The 22,277-nt window shown below is 45.9% G+C and overlaps 1 protein-coding gene across 3 annotated transcripts in view; it reads right to left on the bottom strand.

The window, feature by feature from the left end:
* Positions 1-22,277, bottom strand: part of DIP2C (DIP2 acetate--CoA ligase C (putative)) — a 402,614-nt gene that overhangs the window by 27,424 nt on the left and 352,913 nt on the right. For all 3 annotated transcript variants that reach the window (XR_015768806.1, XM_088025832.1, XM_088025833.1), the window contains 2 exons: positions 21,986-22,154; positions 21,247-21,417 (listed from right to left, as the gene is read on the bottom strand). Coding sequence is in view for 2 of the 3 variants with exons in the window: in XM_088025832.1 (XP_087881958.1) it covers positions 21,247-21,417; positions 21,986-22,154 (340 nt within the window). In the remaining variant the exon portion in view is untranslated. The remainder of the gene's footprint in view (positions 1-21,246; positions 21,418-21,985; positions 22,155-22,277) is intronic.

Genomic DNA, 22,277 nt, shown 5'->3' with positions numbered 1-22,277 from the left:
ATTTAAGAACTATGCTAAAATTCTTCAGGAGAGAATCTTAACCTTGTATCATAAAAGAATAAGATAAAGACACCTTCCTTAAATCAGGCTGCACTACTCAACACTCCTGGTCACCGGTCTCTTACCATGACAGGGGACAGCACGTGCCGTCAGCCTCTGTGTGGAAGCTTACACCCCACCCCGTATTACGCAAAGAACATTCTCTCCAACCTGTGGATACTCAAGGAGCCACGTTACAGACTAGTGCTGAGTGGAGAACTGGTATGGTGTTCTGAGTAATGCAAAACACATAACCACAGAAGGCCAATTAAAAAGTAAACAAATCAGAAAACAGGTCACCAAATGTGGGAAGTGAAGTCAAACAGACAGGACCCCAAACTAGCAGAGAAACCACTGACTGTGCATAATGGCAGTGTCTGTCGTGAGCGTGTGACGTTTGAAGACGTCTGAGAGCGCGCGTTGCGCTGGGTGCCAGTCCCCCGACCGCGGCCCGCACCCCAGCCCGGCTCCGCACTCGGCTTTAGTGTGGCCCGGTGCTGGAAGCTGATGAGGCGGTGGTGAGTGGGGGGCACTGGTGTGGGTGAAGAGGAAGGTCCCCTACCTGCTCAGCGAGCTTCCACAGCCTGTGGGGCTACAGCAGCAGGGGCGGGGCCAGAAGAAAGGGGAGAACAGCAGACCAACAGAGCCACAAATAAGCGACACACAGACACGCAAACAAAACAGCCCAACAATGGAAATGGGATGAGCAAGCGGGAGGGTAGGGGGGAGAATGCAAAAAGCAGGGAACAAAGTAAAAAGAGGATCAAAAACGATGTCAAATATGGAAATTGTTAAAATCAATCACTGTACCATTAAAGACTAAAAACAAAAAACAAAAGATCCTAGATGTCAACAAACCCACAGGGCACTGGAGGAGGGCAACAGATGAAGACCTTGGACACACAGAGCCGAGCCACCCCCTTCAGACACAAGGCTGACGGCATCACCCGGCAGAGTCCAAGGGTGTGACGCTTGCAGCTTCTCTCCTTTTCTGAGGGAAGTAGGGAGTATGAATCGTGCAGCGAAACTGTTGAACGCTCCCTCCTTGAAATTCAGTTGCTCCTTCAGTGGCATGACTTTACACCAGGCGGGGCCGCTTACATGCGGACTGTTTCTGAGAAACCAGGGCTGTAATGTAAATGGATTTCCTCTTCCCTTTGATTTTCTTAATGATGTTTTTGTTTGTCTAGTTCACGTTACTGCAAGAATGCAGTAAATAATACATAAACACTCAAAATAGGTGTGAAGTCATCACTAAGGCACCTGGTCAACAGTGGGCTATTAGTAAAGTTTCTGGGGAGTCAGAAACTCTTTCTACGTGGATTTTCCACTGGGTGGGGGTTGGCGCCCCTAAGCCCCGCATTGCTCGAGGTCAACTGTAGTTCCAAGGCTCTGATGACGATCATGAAGGAGAGCCTGGATGCGTTCATATCTAAAATCAGGATGCCTAGCCCTGCTCCTCCACAAAAGAACCCACAAGAGAAGATGCCCAAGTACACATGAAGCATGAAGGAACTGAGCCCCGGGCGTGCACTCGGTCCAGGCCAGCTGTGTGAGCAGGGACCTGCCCCTCCCGAGCACGCACCCCACCCCCGTGTCAGCCCCGCACGTGAACAGAGAGCTCCCCGTCCGGAGCACGCACCCCTGTCAGCCCCGCACGCCAGCAGGGACCTGCCCCTCATGAGCTCGAGCCTCATGTCAGTCTCACAAAGACACTTCCCCCTGGTTCTCACCTTCCGTGGTTTTGGGGTCCACGGCCACCCCTCTTAAATTACTGACGTCGGCGCAGCAGAAACACTCCAGAAAGCACCTGGAGTCAGGTCCCTGGAGCACGTGGGGAAGAGCAAGGGACGGATTCAAATCCTCCCAGAAGCGCTCTCCAGGGCCCTGGATGAGGGACAGTCGCGGTCCACCAAGGACCGCCACAATATCAAGTCGTCAGCTGGGTTTCCAGGTGGTGACACCCAACGCCAGAGGGAGACGCTAGCACCGCTCAATGGGGAATGGAGCCTTTAATAACAGCAATGCTCCAGATCTAGAATGAGGCTTCCATGCCCCTGTCGCTGCCTTCACAGTGGCAACCAGGCAGTGGCTTTCTTGGCGCGGAGCTGCAGCAGGACAAGAAGGAACAGGCTCGGGAAAGGCGTCTGCACTTAAAGTACACGGGACTTTTACTGGACCTATTCAAGCTGAATGCAAGGTTTTCAATAATTCCCTTCATGATTCCTTGAATCCCAAACATTCCAAATATTAATGGAGCAAAATAAGCCCATATTTTCTGTAAATTAATTCAGATTTTGCTGTGATGGCTCAAGGCATTATGTCAGAGAAAAATACGTATGACCAGGAATAAATTTCCCAACTTGTAGGCTCAGGGAAGGGACAACTCAGCATCTGGAGCAAAATCTGTCTGTGCATCATTAATAAGGGATACACGAAGGAGGAGGTAAAGAGTTAATATATAGTTGTTTCCAACTTTAAAAATCTTAAGGTATAAAAAAATTGAGATTTCAAGATACATATGAGGGACTGTGTATTTAACAAAACTTCCTCACTTGAACAAAATTTACTTTGACAAAGAATGTAAGCTGGAGTTTCTTTAAATAAGGAGATCCCTAATGCATAAAAGTGCCCCCGAGTATTTAAAGATCATCAAATATTTGCAAAAGGGACCAGCAGGAAAGAAAATTCACTCATTCCAACTGGAGCTTATTCAGAAATGAAAGAGCATGTTTGAAATTTCAGGTTATATTAATAAAAAGAAAGGATTCACTCTGAAGTTCAGCTGTGCAATAAATATGTTGCATATGGATATATTCATACTAAAAATCATTTTTTCTTTGGTATAAAAGTACTGTCAGTTAGGCATTAAACACTTCTTGATCACATAAGCTATATTTAAATCTCAGCTGAAAATATAGACTCACATCCTAAACACAGCACAGAAAATCCAACACCTCAGCACATAGCACCGTAAGCTTACGTAACAAATTCCCGAATAGAAATGTGTGCAATAAAGCCACAATGCCCAAAGTACTGATGTTGGGCATATCTACGTGCTGGGTGTTGGAGGAGTTGAGGGAATTATCCATAAACCAGGGTCAGGGGAGGCAGCGTCCCCCGGGGCAGATTATGGGGAGCACAAAGTAGACTCTGGGCGCAGCACAGGCTCATCACTGGCCACGCTGGCAGTTGAACGCGGAGCATTGGTCTTGCCTGCAGGACTCAAGCCAGGTTCTTTGGTGCTCCTAGCAGATCTGTGTATCAACTATGATCTTTTCACCATTTTAACTGAGGTATAATTTACAGACAACAAAATGCACAGATTTTCACATTTGGTTACATGAATTTGGACAATCATATACACCCATGTGACTACCACCCCAAATAGCATGTAAAAACTCCTTCACCTCCGACCCCAAAAGGCTACCACTTTGTGATTTCTAACACCACAGATTAACCTATTATCAGACTTCATATAAAATAACACAGCATGTATTCTCCTGTGTTGGCTTTCACTGAACACGATGATTCTGGAATCCACGCATGATGTTTGCGGCAGCAGCTCGCCCCTCTATGTTCTGGGAAGTGTTCTGCTGTATGAACACGTCATCATGTACTCTTCCGTCCTGCTGCTGTGGGACACCTGGGTTGTCTCCAGTTTGGGGCTATCATGACAAAGCTTGTACAAAGAAGTTTGTAGGCAGGTTTTCTTTCAGGTACATACCCTAACATGCTGGCTCACAGGGCGGACATGCATTGAACTTTATAGGAAACTGTTAAATCTGTCCCCAAACTTGCAGTGATTAAGGGTTCTAGCTGCTCCACATCTTCATCACCATTTAGTGCTGTCAGCCTTGTCGATCTTAATTATTCTAGGAGGTGAGACATGCAAGCACTGTATTTTTTTTTTTTTTTGAAGTGAAAATCACGGTTTCAATGGAGTACCACATGTTGTGCTTTGACTCTTTGGGGAGCTAATCAGCAAAGGGAGGAAGCACCTTCAGGAACTGCACAGAACATGGAATGCTTCCCAAATCTGTAGGTCACCCTGCCGGAGCTGTGCTTACCTGTTCTATATTGTCCTCACTGTGGGCTATGTGCTGCCTACGCAAGTATGCCATGTGATTCATCAGCATTTTCCTGATAACTAAAGATGCTGAGCACATTTTATGCACTTCTTGGTCCTTTGTAGGTCTCCTCCTTCTGTGAAGTGTATATTCAAGTCTTTTGCGGATGTGTCCGATATGTTATTATAAATATATCTTCCCAGTCTGTATTTTTTCTATCAATTTTCTTAAACATATTAATTTTAATTTTGATGAAGTCCAGTTTATCATGTTTTCCTTTTTCGTGCCCCAAGAAATCTTTGCCTATCCCAAGTAACGAAGACCGTCTTTGCAGTATTTCCTGGAAGCTTTATTCTAAAACTCACATCACAGACATTCAGGTCCATGATCCACCTAGAACAGATTTTCGTGTATACGTCGAGGAAGGGATTCAGGCTACTTATACCCATCTAAATCTTCAGTCATTGCAAAACATTTGTCAAAAAACCTTTTCTTTCCCTACTCAATGGAGTTGGTGACATGGGGTCTATTCTTGGATTCATTTTTTCCCCCAGGTTTGCTTTGTTTTTGTGGTTTTGCTTTCCTCTGTTGGTCTCTCTGGATGCCAATGTCACATTGTCTTGATTACCACAGCTTTACAGGGAGTTTCAAAATCAGGTACCTAGGTCCTTCAACACTGTTCTTTTTCAAGACTGTTTATTCTTTTTTGCAATTCCATAACAACTTTAGAACCAGTTTTTCAATTTCCTCAGGACAAGCCTTCTTAGACTTCGTTGGGACTGATCAGTTTTGGGGGGAAAAAGTCATCTTAAAAATATTGACCCATTGGTTGAGTGTCTGCCTTTAGCTCAGGTCATGATCTCAGGGTCCTGGGACCGAGCCCCGTGTTGGGCTCCCTGCTCCGCGGGGAGTCAGCTTCTCCCTCTCCCTCTGTCCCTCCCCACCCCCCACTCCTGGTCTCTCAAATAAATAAATAAATCTATCTTTAAAAAAATGCTGACTCATCCACTCCATGACTATGACACATCCATTCATTTATTAGGATTTCATTTCTTTCAGCAATATTTTGTGATTTTGGTGTACACCTTTAAGTGCACCTGTCATTCTTAAGTACTTGAAGTTTTTGGATATTATGGTAAATGGCATTTAAAAAATTTCATTTTCTGGTTGTTCATCACTACTCTATGGAAATATTATTTACTCTTTTTAATTTTTCTTTTTTATTATGTTATGTTAGTCACCATACAGTACTTATATTTTAAATCCAGTATAGTTAACATATAGTGTTATATTAGTTTCAGGTGTACAATATGGTGATTCAACACTTCTGTGTATTACTCAATGCACATCATGATAAGTGTGCTCTCAATCCCCTTCACTCACCCTCACACTCGCCCCCGCCTCCCCTATGGTAACCATCAGTTTGTTCTTTATATTTAGGAGTCTGTGTTTTGGTTTGTCTCTTTTTTGTTTGTTTTCTTTCTTAAATTCCACACATGAGTGAAATCATATGGAACTGGTCTTTCTCTGACTTATTTCACTTAGCATAGTACACTCTAACTCTGTCCACATTGTTGCAAATGGCAAGATTTCATGCTTTTTTATAGTGGAGCAATATTCCCTATACACACACACCTTCTTTATTCATCTATTGATGGACACTTGGGCTGTTTCCGTATTCCAACTATTGTAAATAATGCTGCCATAAGTACAGGGGTGCATAGGAATACAATTTTTTATGTATAAACTTTTTTTTAAAGATTTTATTTATTCATTTGAGAGAGAGAGAGAGAGAGAGAGAGAATACAGAGGCAGAGGGAGAAGCAGACTCCTGATGCAGGGGGCTCAATCCCAGGACCCTGAGATCATGACCTGAGCCGAAGGCAGATGCTTAACCAACTGAGCCAGCCAGGGACCCTATGTATAAACTTTTTATTTTGTACTATTCCTAACTTTACATATTAGTAATTGTGGTTTTAGTTCCATGGGAGTTTTTATGTGCACTATTGGGAAGTCTGCAAATAGCAAGTTTTACTTCTCTATTTCCAGTATTTGCACTTTTTATGTCTTACCACATTGGCTAGGACTTCAATACAATGCTGATGTTCCTGATTTTAGGGGAAAAGCTCTCAAAGTGGACCCCTGAGAATGAGGTTCCAGCTTTTTGTATATGTTTTTTCTCAGATTGAAGAAGCTCCCATGTTTTCCTAGTTATCCCATGAACGAGGGGTTTCTTACATCTATTGATACATCATACAATCATATTATTTTCTCCTTCATTCTGTTATAATATAGTAAATTTGACTGATAGATTTTAAATGGTGAAGCAACTCTGCATTCCTAGCTAAATATGCTTGGTTGTGATTCACTACTCTTTTTATGTGTTGCTGCATTCAATATACTAGTATTTTGTTTGGGATCTTTTTCACATGGGATATTAGCCTAGATTTTTAGTTTCCGGGAATTTTTGTCAGATACTGGTACCCAGGTTACATCCACTTCATAACACATGTTGGATCATGTTCCTTTTTCCTCTATTTTCTGAACAAGTTTTTGCAGGATTGGTATTTTCCGAGTGAAATCATCTGGGCCTAGAGGTTTTCCTTTTCTCTCCTGTGAAGATTTTGGATAAGGATTCAATTTCAATGACCTTCTTCATCCCTGGTAGTATTCTTTGTTCTGAAATTACTATTGCTTGATATTCATATAGCCACTTCAGCTCTCTGTTAAGATTAGTATGGTACAATTTTTCTGTCCTTATACTCAATCTATTTGTGTCTTTATGTTTAAAATGAGTTTGTCATAGGGAACGTATAGTTAGGTTTTGCTTTTGAAAAATCCAATCTCATGATCTCTGCATCTTACTTGGGGTGTTTAGACCATTTATATGTATTGAATGTGGTTATGTATGTATTACTGACGTGGTTATGTTTAAATATCTTTTTAAAAATTCATCGTACCTGTATTTTTGCCCCTCTTTTCAGACTTCTGTATTTAGTATTGTTTCATAGGTCCGTTTTATCTCCCTTGCTGGCTTATTAGTTTATAAGCTACTTAAAGGAAACAAATCTGTGGTTATGTTCAGGTTTTTAGCATACATCTTTTTCACAGCCTACCTGCAAGTGGTATTATACCACTTTTTGTATGACATATACACCTTGTGATAATCTATTTCCATCTCTCCCCTCCCAACCTCTGGGCAGTTTTCATACTGTTGACTTCTACACATTATAAACCCCACGCTACAATACCATTTTTGTCTAAGCCATCAATAATCTTGTAAAGAGATTTAAAAAGTGCTAAAGGTCTTACATGTTCACCTAGGCAGCTGCCATTGCCAGTTCTCATTCATTGTGTAGATCCAGATTTCAATCTGGTATCATTTCTCTTCTGCCTAAAGGATTTCCATTAGTATTTCTTCCTGTGTGGATATGCTGATAGTAAATTCTCAGCTTTTTTTTGTTTGTTATGGCTAAAAAAGTCTTTATATAGCCTGTGCTCTTGAAAGATATTTCCACTGAGTGTAAAATTCTAGGCTGACAACTCTTTTCTTTCAGTACTTAAAGATGTCCTCTACTGTCTTATTTCTTACATCAGTTTCTGATAAGGAACATGAAATGATCCCTATCTTTGTTCCTCTGTATATAATTTGACTTCTTTTTCATCTGGCTGCTTTTAAGATATTCCCTGTATCACTGGTTTTGAGCAACTTAAGCAGTTTCCTTCAGGTTATGTTGGAGGTAGCCAAGCTTTGAGATTTGTGGGTTTATAGTTTCATCAAATTTAAAATAGTTCTACATGTATTTTTTCTGGACCTCTATCCCTTCTTCCTCTGTTTTGGGGACTCCAAGCACCTGTATGTTAAGTCATCTGAAGTTCCCCACAATTCAGTGATGCTCTTACCATTAAAATTTTTTCTATATTTTATTTTGCAAAGTTTCTATTGCTATGTCTTCAAGTTCACCAATATTTTCTTCTGCCATCAATTTCATCACTGTAGTTTTCATCACAAATATTGTAGTTTTCATTTCTAGAAGTTCAATTTGTTTTTTTCCCCTCTAACATTCCACGTTTCTTCTTAACTTTTTGAATATCTGGAATACAGTTAAAATAAATCATTTAGTACCCTTGACTATAAATTTAACATCTGCATTAGTTCAGTTTTGATTGACTGATATTTCTCCTCATTGTGGATATTTACTTGTTTCTTGGTATGCCTGGTAATTTTTGATAGTATGTCAGACATTGTAAATTTGACCTTGCTGGGTGCTGGATATTTTTCTATTCCTGTAAATATTCTTGAGCTTTGTTCTACATCAAATTACTTGGAAAGATCTTGATCTTCCTGGTACTTGCTTTTAATATCTGTTAGGTGGGACCTGAGCAGTACCTCATGAATTATGAGATTTTCAGTCTGGCTGCTGGGAACAAACAGTATTCACTCCAGCCCTTTTGGTTGGTTCTTTGTGTGGCTCTGAGTAGTTTTCTAACATGAATTGATGCTGACTGGTGTTCAGAAGATTACTTGAGAAGGATGCTCTACAAACACTTGAGGAGGGTCCTCCGGGCATCCCCAGAGCTCTATGTGTCTCTTTCCTCTGTAGCACCCTGTTCTGTGAACTTTAGCCACCTTTTATCTCCTCAGACTCAGCTCCATCTCCTCCACTCAAAGAGCTCACCAGGCTGCAGTAACCTAGAGAAATCACAGGGCTAAACTTGCTTCTCTCAGGGCTCTTCCTTCTTTGTCACTTGACATCTAGGGTCATGCTTCATGAATTTGACCATTCTTTATTTGTTTCAGGGAAGAGGATATATCTGGTCCCTGTTACTCCATCTTGGCCAACAGAAGAAGACCCTGGCCCTATTACATGTAAATTTTTTCCCTCTCTCCATCACTCCTATCTCTCAGATGTATTTAGGTGTAATGTGCATGCAATAAAATTCATCCTTAAGTTTACAGGTTGATTGACTTTGACAAATGTATAGTCAATGTAACCACCATCACAATCAGGACACAGAAAATCTTTATCATCCCAAAAGTCCCCTCCTGCCTCTTTGCAGTCAATCCCCTCCCCTGGGCCTCAGCACCTGGCAACACTAATCTGATTGTTGTACCTACAGTTTTGCCTTATCCAGGATATCATACAAATAAACTCATATAGTATGCAGACCTCTGTGTTTGGCTTCCCTCATCCAGAAGATGATTCTTGAGGTCCAGTCATGCTGTTCCCTGCAGGAGCAGTCTATACCTGCCGCTACTGAATAGCACATTGCTGCATGAATGGAGTACAACCTGCCTGTCCATTCTCAGGTAATGGATATGTAGCTGTCTCCAGTTCTTGGTGATTATGAATGAAGCTGCTGGACACATTTGTGTGTTGGCCCCTGGGAGGATGTACATTTTCACTTCTCTTGGGTGAACACCCAGGAGAGAAATGCTGGGTCATATGGCAAGTCATGTTCAATAGTACAGGAAGCTCACAAACTGTTCTCCAAAGTTGCTGTGCTGCCCCGCATCCCCAACAGTGATGCATGAGGCTTCAAAAATTGTCCCATTCCCTGCTAGCATGGTATCATTAGTCTGCCTCTCTCTTATTGATCAGTATTGCTAGTTTACCAAATTTATTAGTTTTTATAAAGAATCAACTTTTCACTGTAGTGAGTCTTCCATTGTCTATTTTCTATTTAACTCACTTCCACATTTATTTTTATTTTCTCCAACTTTGGGCTTGAGTTTTTTGCTTTTTCCTAGATTTTTTTGAGGTGGAAGTTAAAATAGATTTTACACTCTTCTCTTTCCTAATACAAACATTTACTGCTGAGCACTACTTTAGGTGCAACCAACAAAACGTGACATGCTGTGTTTTCATTAACAATCCTTTTAAAGTATTTTCTCATCTTCCTCATGATTTCCTCTTTTATATATGAGTTATTCAGAAGTGTGTTAATTTCCAAATATTTAGGGATTTTCTGGCCATCTTTCTGTTATTACTAGTTTAATTACATCACAGAATATACTGTGTGATTGTGGTCATTTAATATTCATTGAAAATTGTTTTATAGTCTTTCCTGGGAATTTTTCATGTTTGACAAAAATGTCAGCTCTACATATGTGTCTGAGTCTGCTTGGGCTGCCATCACAAAATGCCATAGACTGTGTGCCTTAACAGAAATTTATTTCCTCATGGTTCCAGAAGCTAGAAGTCTGAGACCAAGGAACCAGCACAGTTGGGTTCTGGTGAGTGCTCTCTTCTGGGCTTGCTGATAGCCGCCTTCTTGCTGTGTGTTCACATGGCTTTTCCTCACTGTGTGTGCATGGAGAGTGCAACCCTGATTTCCCTACTTGTAAGGACACAAATCCTATCAGATTAGGTCCCCCCCCTTTTTTTTTTAAAAGATTTTATTTATTTATTTGAGAGAGAGAGCAAGAGAGCACAAGCAGGGGGAATAGTAGAGGGAGAGGGAGAAGCAGGCCTCCCGCCGAGCAGGGAGCCCGATGCAGGGCTCGATCCCAGGACCCTGGGACCATGACCTGAGCCGAAGGCAGACGCTTAACGGCTGAGCCACCCAGGCACCCCAAGTATGGTGTTCTTAAATGTCAGTTACATCAAGTTAGGTGACAGTGTTAAAATCTTCTATATGCTGATTTTTTTCTTACTTATTTTATCATTTACTGGGAGAGAGATGTTAAAGTCTCCAACTATGACTATGAATTTGTCTTTTTTCCTTTTGAATTCTGTCAGTTTTGCTTCATGTATTTTGAAACTCAGTTTTTAGGTGCATATGCACTTAGGATTTTTATGTTTTACTGGTGAACTGACCCTTTAATCATCATTCAATGGACACCCTCACTTTCAGTAACCTTTACCTCTAACATGTCTGTTATTAATACGGCACACCAGTCATCTTCTGCTGCTTTGTGTCTACTTTCAACTTGTCAATACCCTCATAGTTAAGGTTTCTTGTAACCTTTACACACGGTTGACTCTTTTTAACTTGACAATCTCTGCCTTTTAACTGCCTGTTTACTTTTAATGTAATTGTTGATATGATTGGCTGTTTATTTGTCCCTTTTGTTTTTGTTTCTTTCTTTTTCCCGCCCACCTCCCTGCAAACAGAATATTTTGGGTATAGTATTTTATCTCAATTGACCTTTTTTTTTTTAGTGGTTGATGTAGAGATTAAAATTTGCATAATTTATCACAATTCTCATATCATAATTTATCACAATTATCACCTTCACATAATGTGCTCTATGAGCATAAAGAGTAGCATATTTCCACCCACCTCCTTGTCTGCCCTGGGGTTTGTCCCCTCATGTGCCACTTCTACTCATGCTACAAACACCTCAATTGTCTTTTTTTGTGCTTTGAATAATGGTCTTTAAAGAAATTTAAAATATTTACATATCTATACATTGATAGAAAAATTTTCAAATGTTTCCTTGTATTGACCTTTTCTAGCATTCTGTGCTTCTTCCTACAGATCTGGCCTGCCGACCTGCCTTGTGTGCTTTCTTCTCTCCACCCGAGCAGTTCAGCCTTTCTGAATGTCCACATTCAGGGAATGTCCACAGCCTAGTCCACAGCTGACAAGCTAGCATGAGGGAATGTCCACCAGTGACAGCAGAGGCTTGAGCTCGTTTCTTTTTTGGACAGTGCATGTCTGTTGCTGACGGAGTCTCTCAGCGTTGCCCTGTCTACAAATACCTGCTATTGTCTTCCCGAAGGGTATTTTTGCTGGATAAGCAATTCTTTTAGCACTTTGCATGGATCACTCCACTGTGTTCTGACTTCTGTTGTTTCTGTCATTTTTATTCTTCTCCTCTATACACCGTATCTTTATTTTTGTAGCTGTTTGAAGACCATCTCTAACTTGGCTTTCAGCATTTTGAGAAGGATTCAACTAGGTTTATTTTTATTTACTCTGCCTGGAGCTCACAGAGATGCTGAGTCTGTAGGCTGACACCTCTCATCGGTCCTCACCACTATGTCTTCAAACGGTTCTCTGTCCCAGGACCCCACCCTCCCCTGCTGGGATCCTACTACACGTACGGCAGACAACTTGGTATCACCCCAGAGATCGCACATACTGTTCCACTTCACATTCTTCCCGTCTCTCCTGGTGTTTCCGTTTGCAGAGCTTCTACTGATGGGACCTGAAGTCCGCTCACGGGGCCTCTCCATCTGCAACCAGTCTGCTACGGGGAACCACGAAGAATCTTCTTTCTATGTCTGCAGCTTTCATTTCTAGCATTTCCATTTGGTTCTTTTTTGTACTTTTTATCTTTCCATGACATCCCCACCTCTTTGTGCAAGGCGCATACCTCTTCAACTGCACCCTTTAACGTATGTACCCTAGTTCTCTCAGAGTTTCTGGTAATTCCAGCGTGTCTACTCTACGGACTACTTCCACATTCTTCTTGTGCCCATGTATTTCATCTGTGCATGTCTTTTAGTTTTTTACTGTAAAGCAAACACTGTGTTTTAGAGACCAGTGGAGGCTGAAGTAAAAAGCATGCACTCCCAGAAAGGGGACCTCCTTCTCTGGCCTTGTTTGGGTGTCTCAGCGTGTGCCTTGTGTAGGTGGCCTGGGCTCTCTAACAGCTCCCCTGAGATGCCAGTCAATGCTGGCTTCATGGCTGTGGGCAGGACGAGACTCTGGCACCAGCTTTTTACCTGACAAGGTGGTTCTCCATCTCTCCAGCCTCACCCCAGCCTTCCCCATCCTGCAGCCAATGCCCAGCCTCAGGAGGCAAAGGTGCTGCACTTGGTGAAGGCCCAGGGGGCTGCGACACACGTGCTCAGCCCTCTTGTCCCACCTCTGTCTTTGGAGCGCAAGGGGAGTGTGTCCAGTTGTCTGCAGCTGCCCAGAGGGGGCCGCTCAGCATTCCTGCTCTCTGCTCATCCCTCAGTACCTCTGCCTTCCACCCACTGAAGGCCCACTGTCCCTGAGGGGACATGGTTTCTCAGGCCACCCCTCCCCCCCCCCCCCCGCCACCAAGGCTTCAGATGCTGGTTACTGTGCATTTACTAGAGACCTAAAGAACCTCAGATGATTGTCTCGGCTCTCCTGCCCTGCTGCCGGCTTCTGCACTCTCCCCTCTGGACAGTGGAGACCTGCAGACAGGCTGGTGCAGGGATGCAGAGTGACTGAGCTGTGCTCCTTGGGATTTTCACCCACTCTCCCGCACTACGTGCCGCATCAGTGCACTCAGGGTTTGGTTGGTCTCTACGGTAAGTTCCCCCTGCTGCTTCTCTGCCAGGGATGAAAATAGGGGCATCTTCTCTCCACAGGTGACTTCAGTTCCCTGAGACTTCCGTTAATCTTCAGCTCTCTGACAGATCTTAAAAAAACTGTGACCTGTATATTAACCAGGTTGTTTTAATGGTTAGGGTTGGAACAACAGTCTCTTGTGACTTACGCAGCCTAATAAAAAATGGAAGTCCAGAATTCGTTATATAAAAATATACTTTTTGCTAACATCAAACAGAGCTGGTCTCTGTGGTTTGTCTGAAGCATCTCAACTGATTTAGAAACTAGTATCAGGAGTGGCTGCAGTAACAGATTGTCAGGGAAATAAGAAGGTCTGAAATTAATTAGTGGGTTTGGTAGGAGCCAAAGGCAGTGAAAATCCAGCTCGTATGCTGGAGCGGACCATGGCAGTCCATGCCATGTTCTGACAAATTGGTTAATTAACTGACTTTCACAAAGGTCAGCAAACCCATGTGCAGAAAAGGAGCCTGCCTCTTTGCTCACTCCCGTGTCACCCGCTTCTGCTGAGCTGCACCAGCAGAGCTGGGTCCTGCAGAGAGAGGCCATACTGATCGCAGGCCCAGGCTGCCCACTCAGCCCTTCAAGACAAAGTGCCACTGAGGGCTTCAGGTCTGGGAGCAGTGTGAACGCATGCAGACTGAGGCAGGGCAGCTGTGTCTGTGAGCGCTGCTCAAGTCGAAGGACCAATGAGAAGCTCAGATGCCCATGTTCTTCGTTCAAGGCACCAACTCAAACCCAGGAAATTCCTGCAGCTGATAAAGGATCAACCCACACCAAAGTGACCCCTTGCCTGTGAAGCCTGTGGTGTTCAGCCTCAGGTGCCCAGCTCATCATGGTCTCCTAGGACCCTAGGCTCTTCCTGTTATTCCCAAAGCTCCAGAATGGGAAGACACGCCCAGGAACCAGTAGATCCAACACCAAGTCTGTTCACTGTGGTAACCCCCCCACGCCTAGCACACACCCAGTAATGCCACACAGACGGGTGCAAGAACGCGTCTTCTCTGCCTTTGTCCCACAGTTTACAGAGCCCATCTGTCCCTGGCGGTGAACTTTACAGCCTAGTCCACAGCTGACAAGCTAGCATGAGGGAATGTCCACCAGTGACAGCAGAGGCTTGAGCTCGTTTCTTTTTTGGACAGAGAGCAGGTGTGTTTTCAGTTCTAAGTGCGAAAGCTGTGTTATGATAGTTTTTTTTTTGGGGGGGTGATGTGTAAGAACGGGACAGAGTGTGTGTTGATTTGGGCAGCCAAAGAGATGGGCTGAAGTCGCCATCCGTCACCCCTTTTTGGTCACCAAGCATCTGAACCCCTTTTCTGTATTTGGGGAACTCTACTTTTGGAGCTGTGCTGGATACAAAGCCCCTGTGTGGTGACTAAAGCTAACCGCCACCCTCCTCCCGCTCTCCCGGACACCAGCACGTGGGCAGGTAACCAAGCCCGCCAGGTACCTGCATCCATCCGTGGCACCGGACAGCGTGTGCGCTCCCGCCTGCGGCGGCGGCAGATCTGCAGCACAAGCACCAGCTGGTCGCGGTACGACTCCCAAACACCAGCGTCCTCCCACGAACGGCACCGCGGCACGAGCTATTCCTGGGTGCGCCATCCTAAACCGGGTTCCAGTGCCCCACATGCCTCTGAGAGCCACCCATGGCATCTTAATAAATTCCTTTTCATTCAGATTGCCAAGGAAGGTTTCTGCCGCTTACAAATCAGAAATGTGGACTAGGGTACTGGGTGACTGAGATGCGGGTCCCATGATCGCCAATGTTAATTTTCATTCTCTGGGACAACACGTATCAGCAGAAAGGGTGTGCGGGTTTCGGCTGAATGTGACTCATTCCTGGGAGCATATAAACCCCCAACAACACCTCATTTACTGTCACTTTCCCCCATCTAAAAGCAGTGGAGGGGGAAAATGAGAGCTCAAATTCATGAAAGTATTATACCTATCAATTTTCTTTTGAGAATTACTTAAGATTTATATCAGCCTCTGAGCTTCCTGGCTTTTTTTCTTTCCAACAATCAACGACTTCACTTCTCCTTATCAGGGTGGCTGTATTTCTCTTTCATTGTGTGAGTTTTAAGACTTAAGGTTGGCTATACCTGTTACTATTGATTTAATTCCACACAGCTACTTATGATAAACTTTCCTCCCAGATAAATTAATCAGTATTTTTTAAAAATATCATAAAGATCAAAGTTTCTGCTAAGGTGACTTAAAAGTTTTAGAAAAGAGAAGACCTCATATTCCCTCCTTCCTTCTGCTGGTGAGGAGGATGCTCATTTTTCTGTTACAATGAGCTAAATTTCTTAATCGAGTATAACCGAAGACCTTTCAGCTTACACTTCTGAAAAGAGTAATTGTGGTTGTAGGCAATGTCTTTTTCAACAGAGGTTAATAAACACATGACACTTCTTAACAGCACTAATGGAAATTTATGTTAAAGTTATTTAAACTCAGAAGTCATAACTTGATCTAATGTCTACTTCTGTCATAGATTCAACAAATCCCAATTGTCTTAAAGTCATTTTTATGGCTAAAGATTCTGGGAAATGTCATTTCTAAGCATAAAAAATGGCACACACTTCTACATTTCATTCTTGCATGTTGTCTATAATATGCCAGTATTTCATGTAAAATTCAAGTCAGCCACACAGTTAATTTTATGAGTCCATTCTTTTGCCACAGAGCTATGACACTGAACTCAAGGGGGCTGTACTGAAATAATTAATGTGGCAATTCCCGCTTCAGAATGGTAAGTGGGTAAATAAACCATTTCTGAGATAGAAGAGCTCAGTCAACAGCAGCACAGAAATTATGACTGTCCCAATCTTCTATTTTTATGATCATCTCATATTTAGATTTTTTATACTTGCCCAGTTGTACATTGGACAATGACACATTTGTCAATTTTCAGGATTTTCTCTTAAACCCGGGTTTCATGCAACAGCACAAGCAAGCAGCCACACAGCTCTGAGCTGTCAGGACGCCTTCCAGCATGCTCCCCACCACGGCCACGGAGTGGAGAACGCCCCAACCTCCCCCCACCCACAGCCACGGAGCGGACAACGCCCCCAACCTCCCCCCACCCACGAACACAGAGTGGAGACCGCCCCCAACCTCCCCCCACCCATGGCCATGGAGCAGAGAATGCCCCCAACCTCCTCCCACCCGTGGCCACGGAGCAGAGAACGCCCCCAACCTCCCACCCACGAACCTCCCACCCACGGCCACAGAGCGGAGAACGTCCCCAACCTCCCCCCACCCATGGCCATGGAGCGGAGAACACCCCCAACCTCCCTCCACCCATGGCCATGGAACAGTGAACACCCCAACCTCCTCCCACCCACGGCCACGGAGTGGAGAACGCCCCCAACCTCCCACCCACCAACCCACAGCCACAGAACTGAGAATGCCCCCAACCTCCCACGCACTAACCTCCCACCCATGGCCACAGCGGAGAACGCCCCCAACCTCCCACAAGCAACCTCCCATCCATGGACACCGAGCGGAGAACACCCCAACCTCCCCCCACCCACGGCCACGAAGCAGACAACGCCCCCAACCTCCCCCCATCCATGAACACAGAGCAGAGAATGCCCCCAACCTCCCACCCACAGCCACAGAGCAGAGAACACCCCCAACCTCCCCCCACCCACGAACACAGAGCAGAGAACACCCCCAACCTCCTCCCACCCAGCCACAGAACAGAGAATGCCCCCAACCTCCCAACTATGGCCACGGAGCGGAGAACACCCCCAACCTCCTCCCACCCACGGCCACGGAGCGGAGAACACCTCCAACCTCCCACCCACAGAGCCACAGGTCTTGGGTTGCTCGGTGTAGGACGTACAAAATAGCAGGTCTGATTGAAATGCTAGAGAAAAGGAAACAGCTAAAAACCAGACAGGTTCCTCTGCATCCACAGTCATCTCTGCTTACATTATGTGGTCCACGAGCAGGGAAGATTCTGTCTACTTCCCTGCTTGGTCAACCGGGAAGTCCTCTGAACTGCTCTGAGGTTAAGTCTCTTCCATCTCAAAACAACCAACTTACCCTCAGTGAGCTGTGGGGAGATCCTACCAGACGCTACCTGGAACCACATGGCCCAATCCTCTTGTCAGAGAATACTTCTGTTTTGAGGGTAAATGTCTTTTTTCTCAAGTGCAGACCCTGGACCGGCCACCTGAGCTAACAATGGGCAGCAAAGCCTTGATTCTCACTGACCAGGAAGAGCTACAAGTGATGGAGATTCACACCAGGGGCTCATTTGGGAGGAAATTCATTGCTGCCGTGACTTACTACCCACGGGAGGCTGAACTCAACAAAAAAGTGTGCCTGCTTTCTCCAAATTGAGCTGTACCTGCAGCTAAAGGAATACGAACTGTGGTACGTTCATGAGCTGGACGCAGCTGTGGGAGGTGCTGTCCTGGGTTCTCTGACAGTCCTTCCCCGAGTCGGGGTCATGAATGTCTACAGAAACAATGGCAAGCAGTGGCAGAAAGTGTGAAGTGAGGGATGAAGTACCACGGGAATTCAAAGCAAGGAAAATACCTCCAGCCCCAGGACTCACAGGGACCTGGAAGGAGAGCAGGAGTGGGGCACGTGAGGGTGGTGGAGGTCCACTTCAGGCTGCGGCCACCGGGAGTCGTGGTACAAGAACATAAAGGCGTCCAAGACTCCACGGTGGAGAATGACCCATAGTATCAAACCGTACACGTTGGGAGGGATGCTTGGGGCGGGAGGGCACATTCAGAGTGCCATCAATGGAAAACATTCTTGCCAAGTAAAGACAAACCCCTAATTTATCTCCGCGTAGCATTAAAATCTCATGTAGTGGATACATTGTATTCTGCAGTCACAAAACCTGTCTGCCATGTAACTCAGCCTTCCCCCAAAGACCAGGGAACCCTTCTGAAAGTGGCACGTGGGCCCTGCCACACTGAGCCCAGGAACACGGCCGCGACTGCACGGGCAAGGCTCTGCTCCTTGTCTGGACAGCGTCCCTCCATTAGGCGAGGACGCACCATGCACATGTGGAGACTCTTCCCTTTCCTGACAGGGCTGCTCTAGAGAACGGTGGCTCAAACTGCAGGCCCCCTCAGTGACCGGGACAAACAATCCTTGGGGAAAACAACACATCAACTGAAAACAAGGATGCCCACTACCTGATTTCACATATGTTGGTAATTCTGCAACAAAGGGAAAACTCAAATTTCCAATGCCTTTAAACATTTATAGGTACAGTATTTGGGACTGAGCGTTATAGCTTTTTGTGTTTTAGATATTTTTACATCAAGGAGTCAATGGTGATTATTCCTAGGTGGATGGAATTATGGGTTTAATCATGTATTTACTGGCTGCTCTGGGTTTTCTGATTTTTCTAAACTACTCCTTTATAAAAAAATCCAATCTGTAAGAAATTTAGAACCATTCAGGTTATTTCCCTTATTTCTCTAAACAATCATAAAAATTCAGTTTTAGAATATTTAACAAATCTTGTTAGGCATTTACTGTGGGTCAGGCCCCCTAGAAACACAACAGGGAGCACGACACGTGGGTTTCTGCTCAGAATGCGGGCTCTGCCTGCCCCTTCCGTACCATCATGACACGTTGTAACTTTTGCAGTGTTTAAGAGAAAACTAAGGTATTCACTGACCAGCCCTGCTTCAAGGCCTCTGTACCTGTCCTCTGGCTTCCTGGGGCCTAGCTGACATGCTGCCTGCTGGGGAGGCCCACTTGGACCTCCTATGTCCAAGTCACCCTTTACCCTCCTACTCCGCTGGTTTTTACTAGGAATATTTTACTCACTCACTGAAAACTCCCCTGGATGCTCAGTGTCTACCTTACTGAGTATAAGGATGAGTTCAATAAGAGTAAAATCTGACTCAGGTTGACATAAAATACTTTATGCCTTGGGAGACCCGAGGCCCAGCAGGGACATTGCTGTGTGTGACCGTGGGGTGTCCCCAGGCCCTGCAGGGACACTGCTGTGTGTGATCATGGGGTGTCCCCAGGAGCTGCAGGGATACTGCCGTGTGTGACCGTGGGGTGTCCCCAGGCCCAGCAGGGACACTGCTGTGTGTGACCGTGGGGTGTCCCCAGGCCCTGCAGGGACACTGCTGTGTGTGACCGTGGGGTGTCCCCAGGCCCTGCAGGGACACTGCCGTGTGTGATCGTGGGGTGTCCCCAGGAGCTGCAGGGATACTGCCGTGTGTGACCGTGGGGTGTCCCCAGGCCCAGCAGGGACACTGCCGTGTGTGACCGTGGGGTGTCCCCAGGCCCTGCAGGGACACTGCTGTGTGTGACCGTGGGGTGTCCCCAGGCCCTGCAGGGACATTGCTGTGTGTGACCGTGGGGTGTCCCCAGGCCCAGCAGGGACATTGCTGTGTGTGACCGTGGGGTGTCCCTAGGAGCTGCAGGGACACTGCTGTGTGTGACCGTGGGGTGTTGCATCAATTACAGGATACAGGCTCCACGGCCTCCTCAAAGCCAGGAAGTGCCTTCCCCCTATAGCAGCCCTTGCCCCGAGCACCACGGCCTGTGGCTGTGAGCCCACACGGCCATATCATGATGTACTTTGTCTCGACTCTCTGACACATCGACATTTCTAGCCAGTTTCCACCACTAACGATTCAGAAAAAGGAAAACTGGCTGAAAATGAGTTGAGAATAAAGCAAACAAATGGAAAATGGTAAATGTACAAAAATGATTAAAGATGCTGCCAAGATTCCAAAATAGCACCAGGGCCCATGACAGCAATGTCACTTTGGATGTAGTAGAAAATCAAAACAATAAAAATAAGAAAGCAACAAAACGCCTTCTGTAGCTAATGTTTCTGGAGCAATCTCATCCGATGGGTCATATGGTAAGAGTTCGTTCTCGGCCACCGTCCGTGGAGGAGTCCCAGCACCCGGAGCGCTGGTGAGGACCTGGCCGCCTGGGAGCTTCCCAAGGTCACCCCCAGGCTAATCGTGAGCAACCACCTCTGGGGTCAGAAATGGGGGGACAGTGGGTGGGCAGCATGGGAGACCGGGAGACGACCTGAGTCGTGCTCCGTTGCAGCACCTGGGTGAGTGGAGTTTTTATCCTGCCAATTTGTTTGAGGACCGAAGTCTGCGGCTGTGCCCCGGGCTGCTTGCTGTGGTGAGGCTGTGCGGAGGGCACACGGGGACGCCCCTGTCTTTCCTTTCAGGCGGCCCTGCCCTGGCCAGCGATCGCCGTGGATCAACATGCTCGTCTTAAGGGTTCGAAGAAAGAAAGGAGCAGTGAAGATGGTGGCAAGCAGCTAATGAAGAAAACCCAAGACAGCAAGCGTCCTTCAGCCACGGTTGCTGTGCGGGTATCTTCAAGGGGCTGCCTCACACCCTGGAAATGCAGCCAGGAACTGCAATGTCTGCTTCTAGATGCCATCACTGCAGCAAATTCCCGAACCTGCTGACGGCGCTTGGCATTCCTCCTACAGATCCTACTGTCTGTGTCCAGGAGGCTGAGCACTTCAAGATGCAGCATTTCTTGCCACAATGAAACATTTGTGTCCTATGCGATCTTTAAAAAGCCTGATTTCAGAGGTCTGGGCCAACTACTACTCATGTTACCAAAGTGAAAATGTTTCAGGATAGAGTAAGAGCTCTGAATGCTAGCTATGAATAATGGTTACTGACAAATGCAGACTGAAAATAAAAAAGAGAAAGAAAAGAAAAATCCCAACCAAACAAGTGTGCACCAACCACACGCATTTGATTACAAGGCATCTTCTAAACATAGCTATGCATCAGCCACGAAAATGACCCTGTGCTGAGTGCCTGTCACTTAAAGTCACTCTCTGACGGGAGCACTTACTGATCCCGACGAAACCCACCTGCAAGCAAATGGCCAGGTTCACTCTGCAGCCGAAGGAGGTGCTCACAGCCCGCGGATGGAGACCCAGGTCTTTAAAGAGCTTTGAGAATGACTGGGTGAGTGCTATCCGAGGCCGTTCCTCTGCCACGACCACACACGTCCGCACGCGGGACAAGTCCAGTCCTCGTGCCTAGAAGGAACAGCGGTAAGAGGTCAGCCTTCCAGGTGCCGGGTGTGACCTTAACCAGGTGGACGCAAGCAACACAAACTCCACACGGACATTCACTTCCTGGGCTCTGTGTGTCCACGTCATTTGACTGTCCTGGGACGTCTGTGCGGGGGGAAATCCTACATCAGAGGACCGAGGATGCCATTACAAACCCATCTTAAATAACAGCAAGATGCAGCCGCAAGGGACATGAGGAGAAGCAAGGTCCTGGATAAAATATTTAACAGGACAGGGTTTGGGGAAGCGAGGTACACTACAAACACGGATACAGAAGAGTGCACCCTGGACAGAAATGAGAAGACCTATTTGTAATATAGAATGGAAAAGTAAAGTGTTTGGACAATTTCATAAAGATAGCACTCCTCTTAAGTCCCACGAGACTGAAAAGATTCCCATCTAATTCTGGCGACTGTGCGCGATGGAGCTCAGCTCAGTAACCCTTCCCATGCCCTGTGACACGGTGCTTCCCTAGGACGCTTCCTTAGGCGTGCTCCCCAAAGCCCTCTGAGGCCTATGACAGGCTGCTTACCTTGAGGGAGTCTGTCTGCGAGCCCAGCCCCTTGGTACAAAGTTCCATCACTGAATAGGAGCAAAATGTATCCCGGACTTTGTACTGACTCACGGCAAGAAGCCACAAGGCAGGGTTGGTTTCCAGCTCAGAAGGCGGGATGAGAATGGACTGGTGCCCTGAGTAGACACTGCAGAGAGAGACGGGAAGGGCTCGTGAGGGTAGGGCCGCAGGACCCACCCACCACTCGTGTTGCAGAAACACCTGCTGCCCATTTGCACGAAGGGGGCACTCACGCCACTGCCCCTCCAGG

The sequence above is a fragment of the Eumetopias jubatus genome, unplaced genomic scaffold (assembly GCF_037043125.1).
Source record: "Eumetopias jubatus isolate StellerSeaLion01/CBP00866 unplaced genomic scaffold, mEumJub1_p1.0 scaffold_8, whole genome shotgun sequence".
NCBI lineage: Eukaryota > Metazoa > Chordata > Mammalia > Carnivora > Otariidae > Eumetopias > Eumetopias jubatus.
Note: the sequence above shows the minus strand (reverse complement) of the source record. Positions and strands in the feature narration are given on the sequence as shown.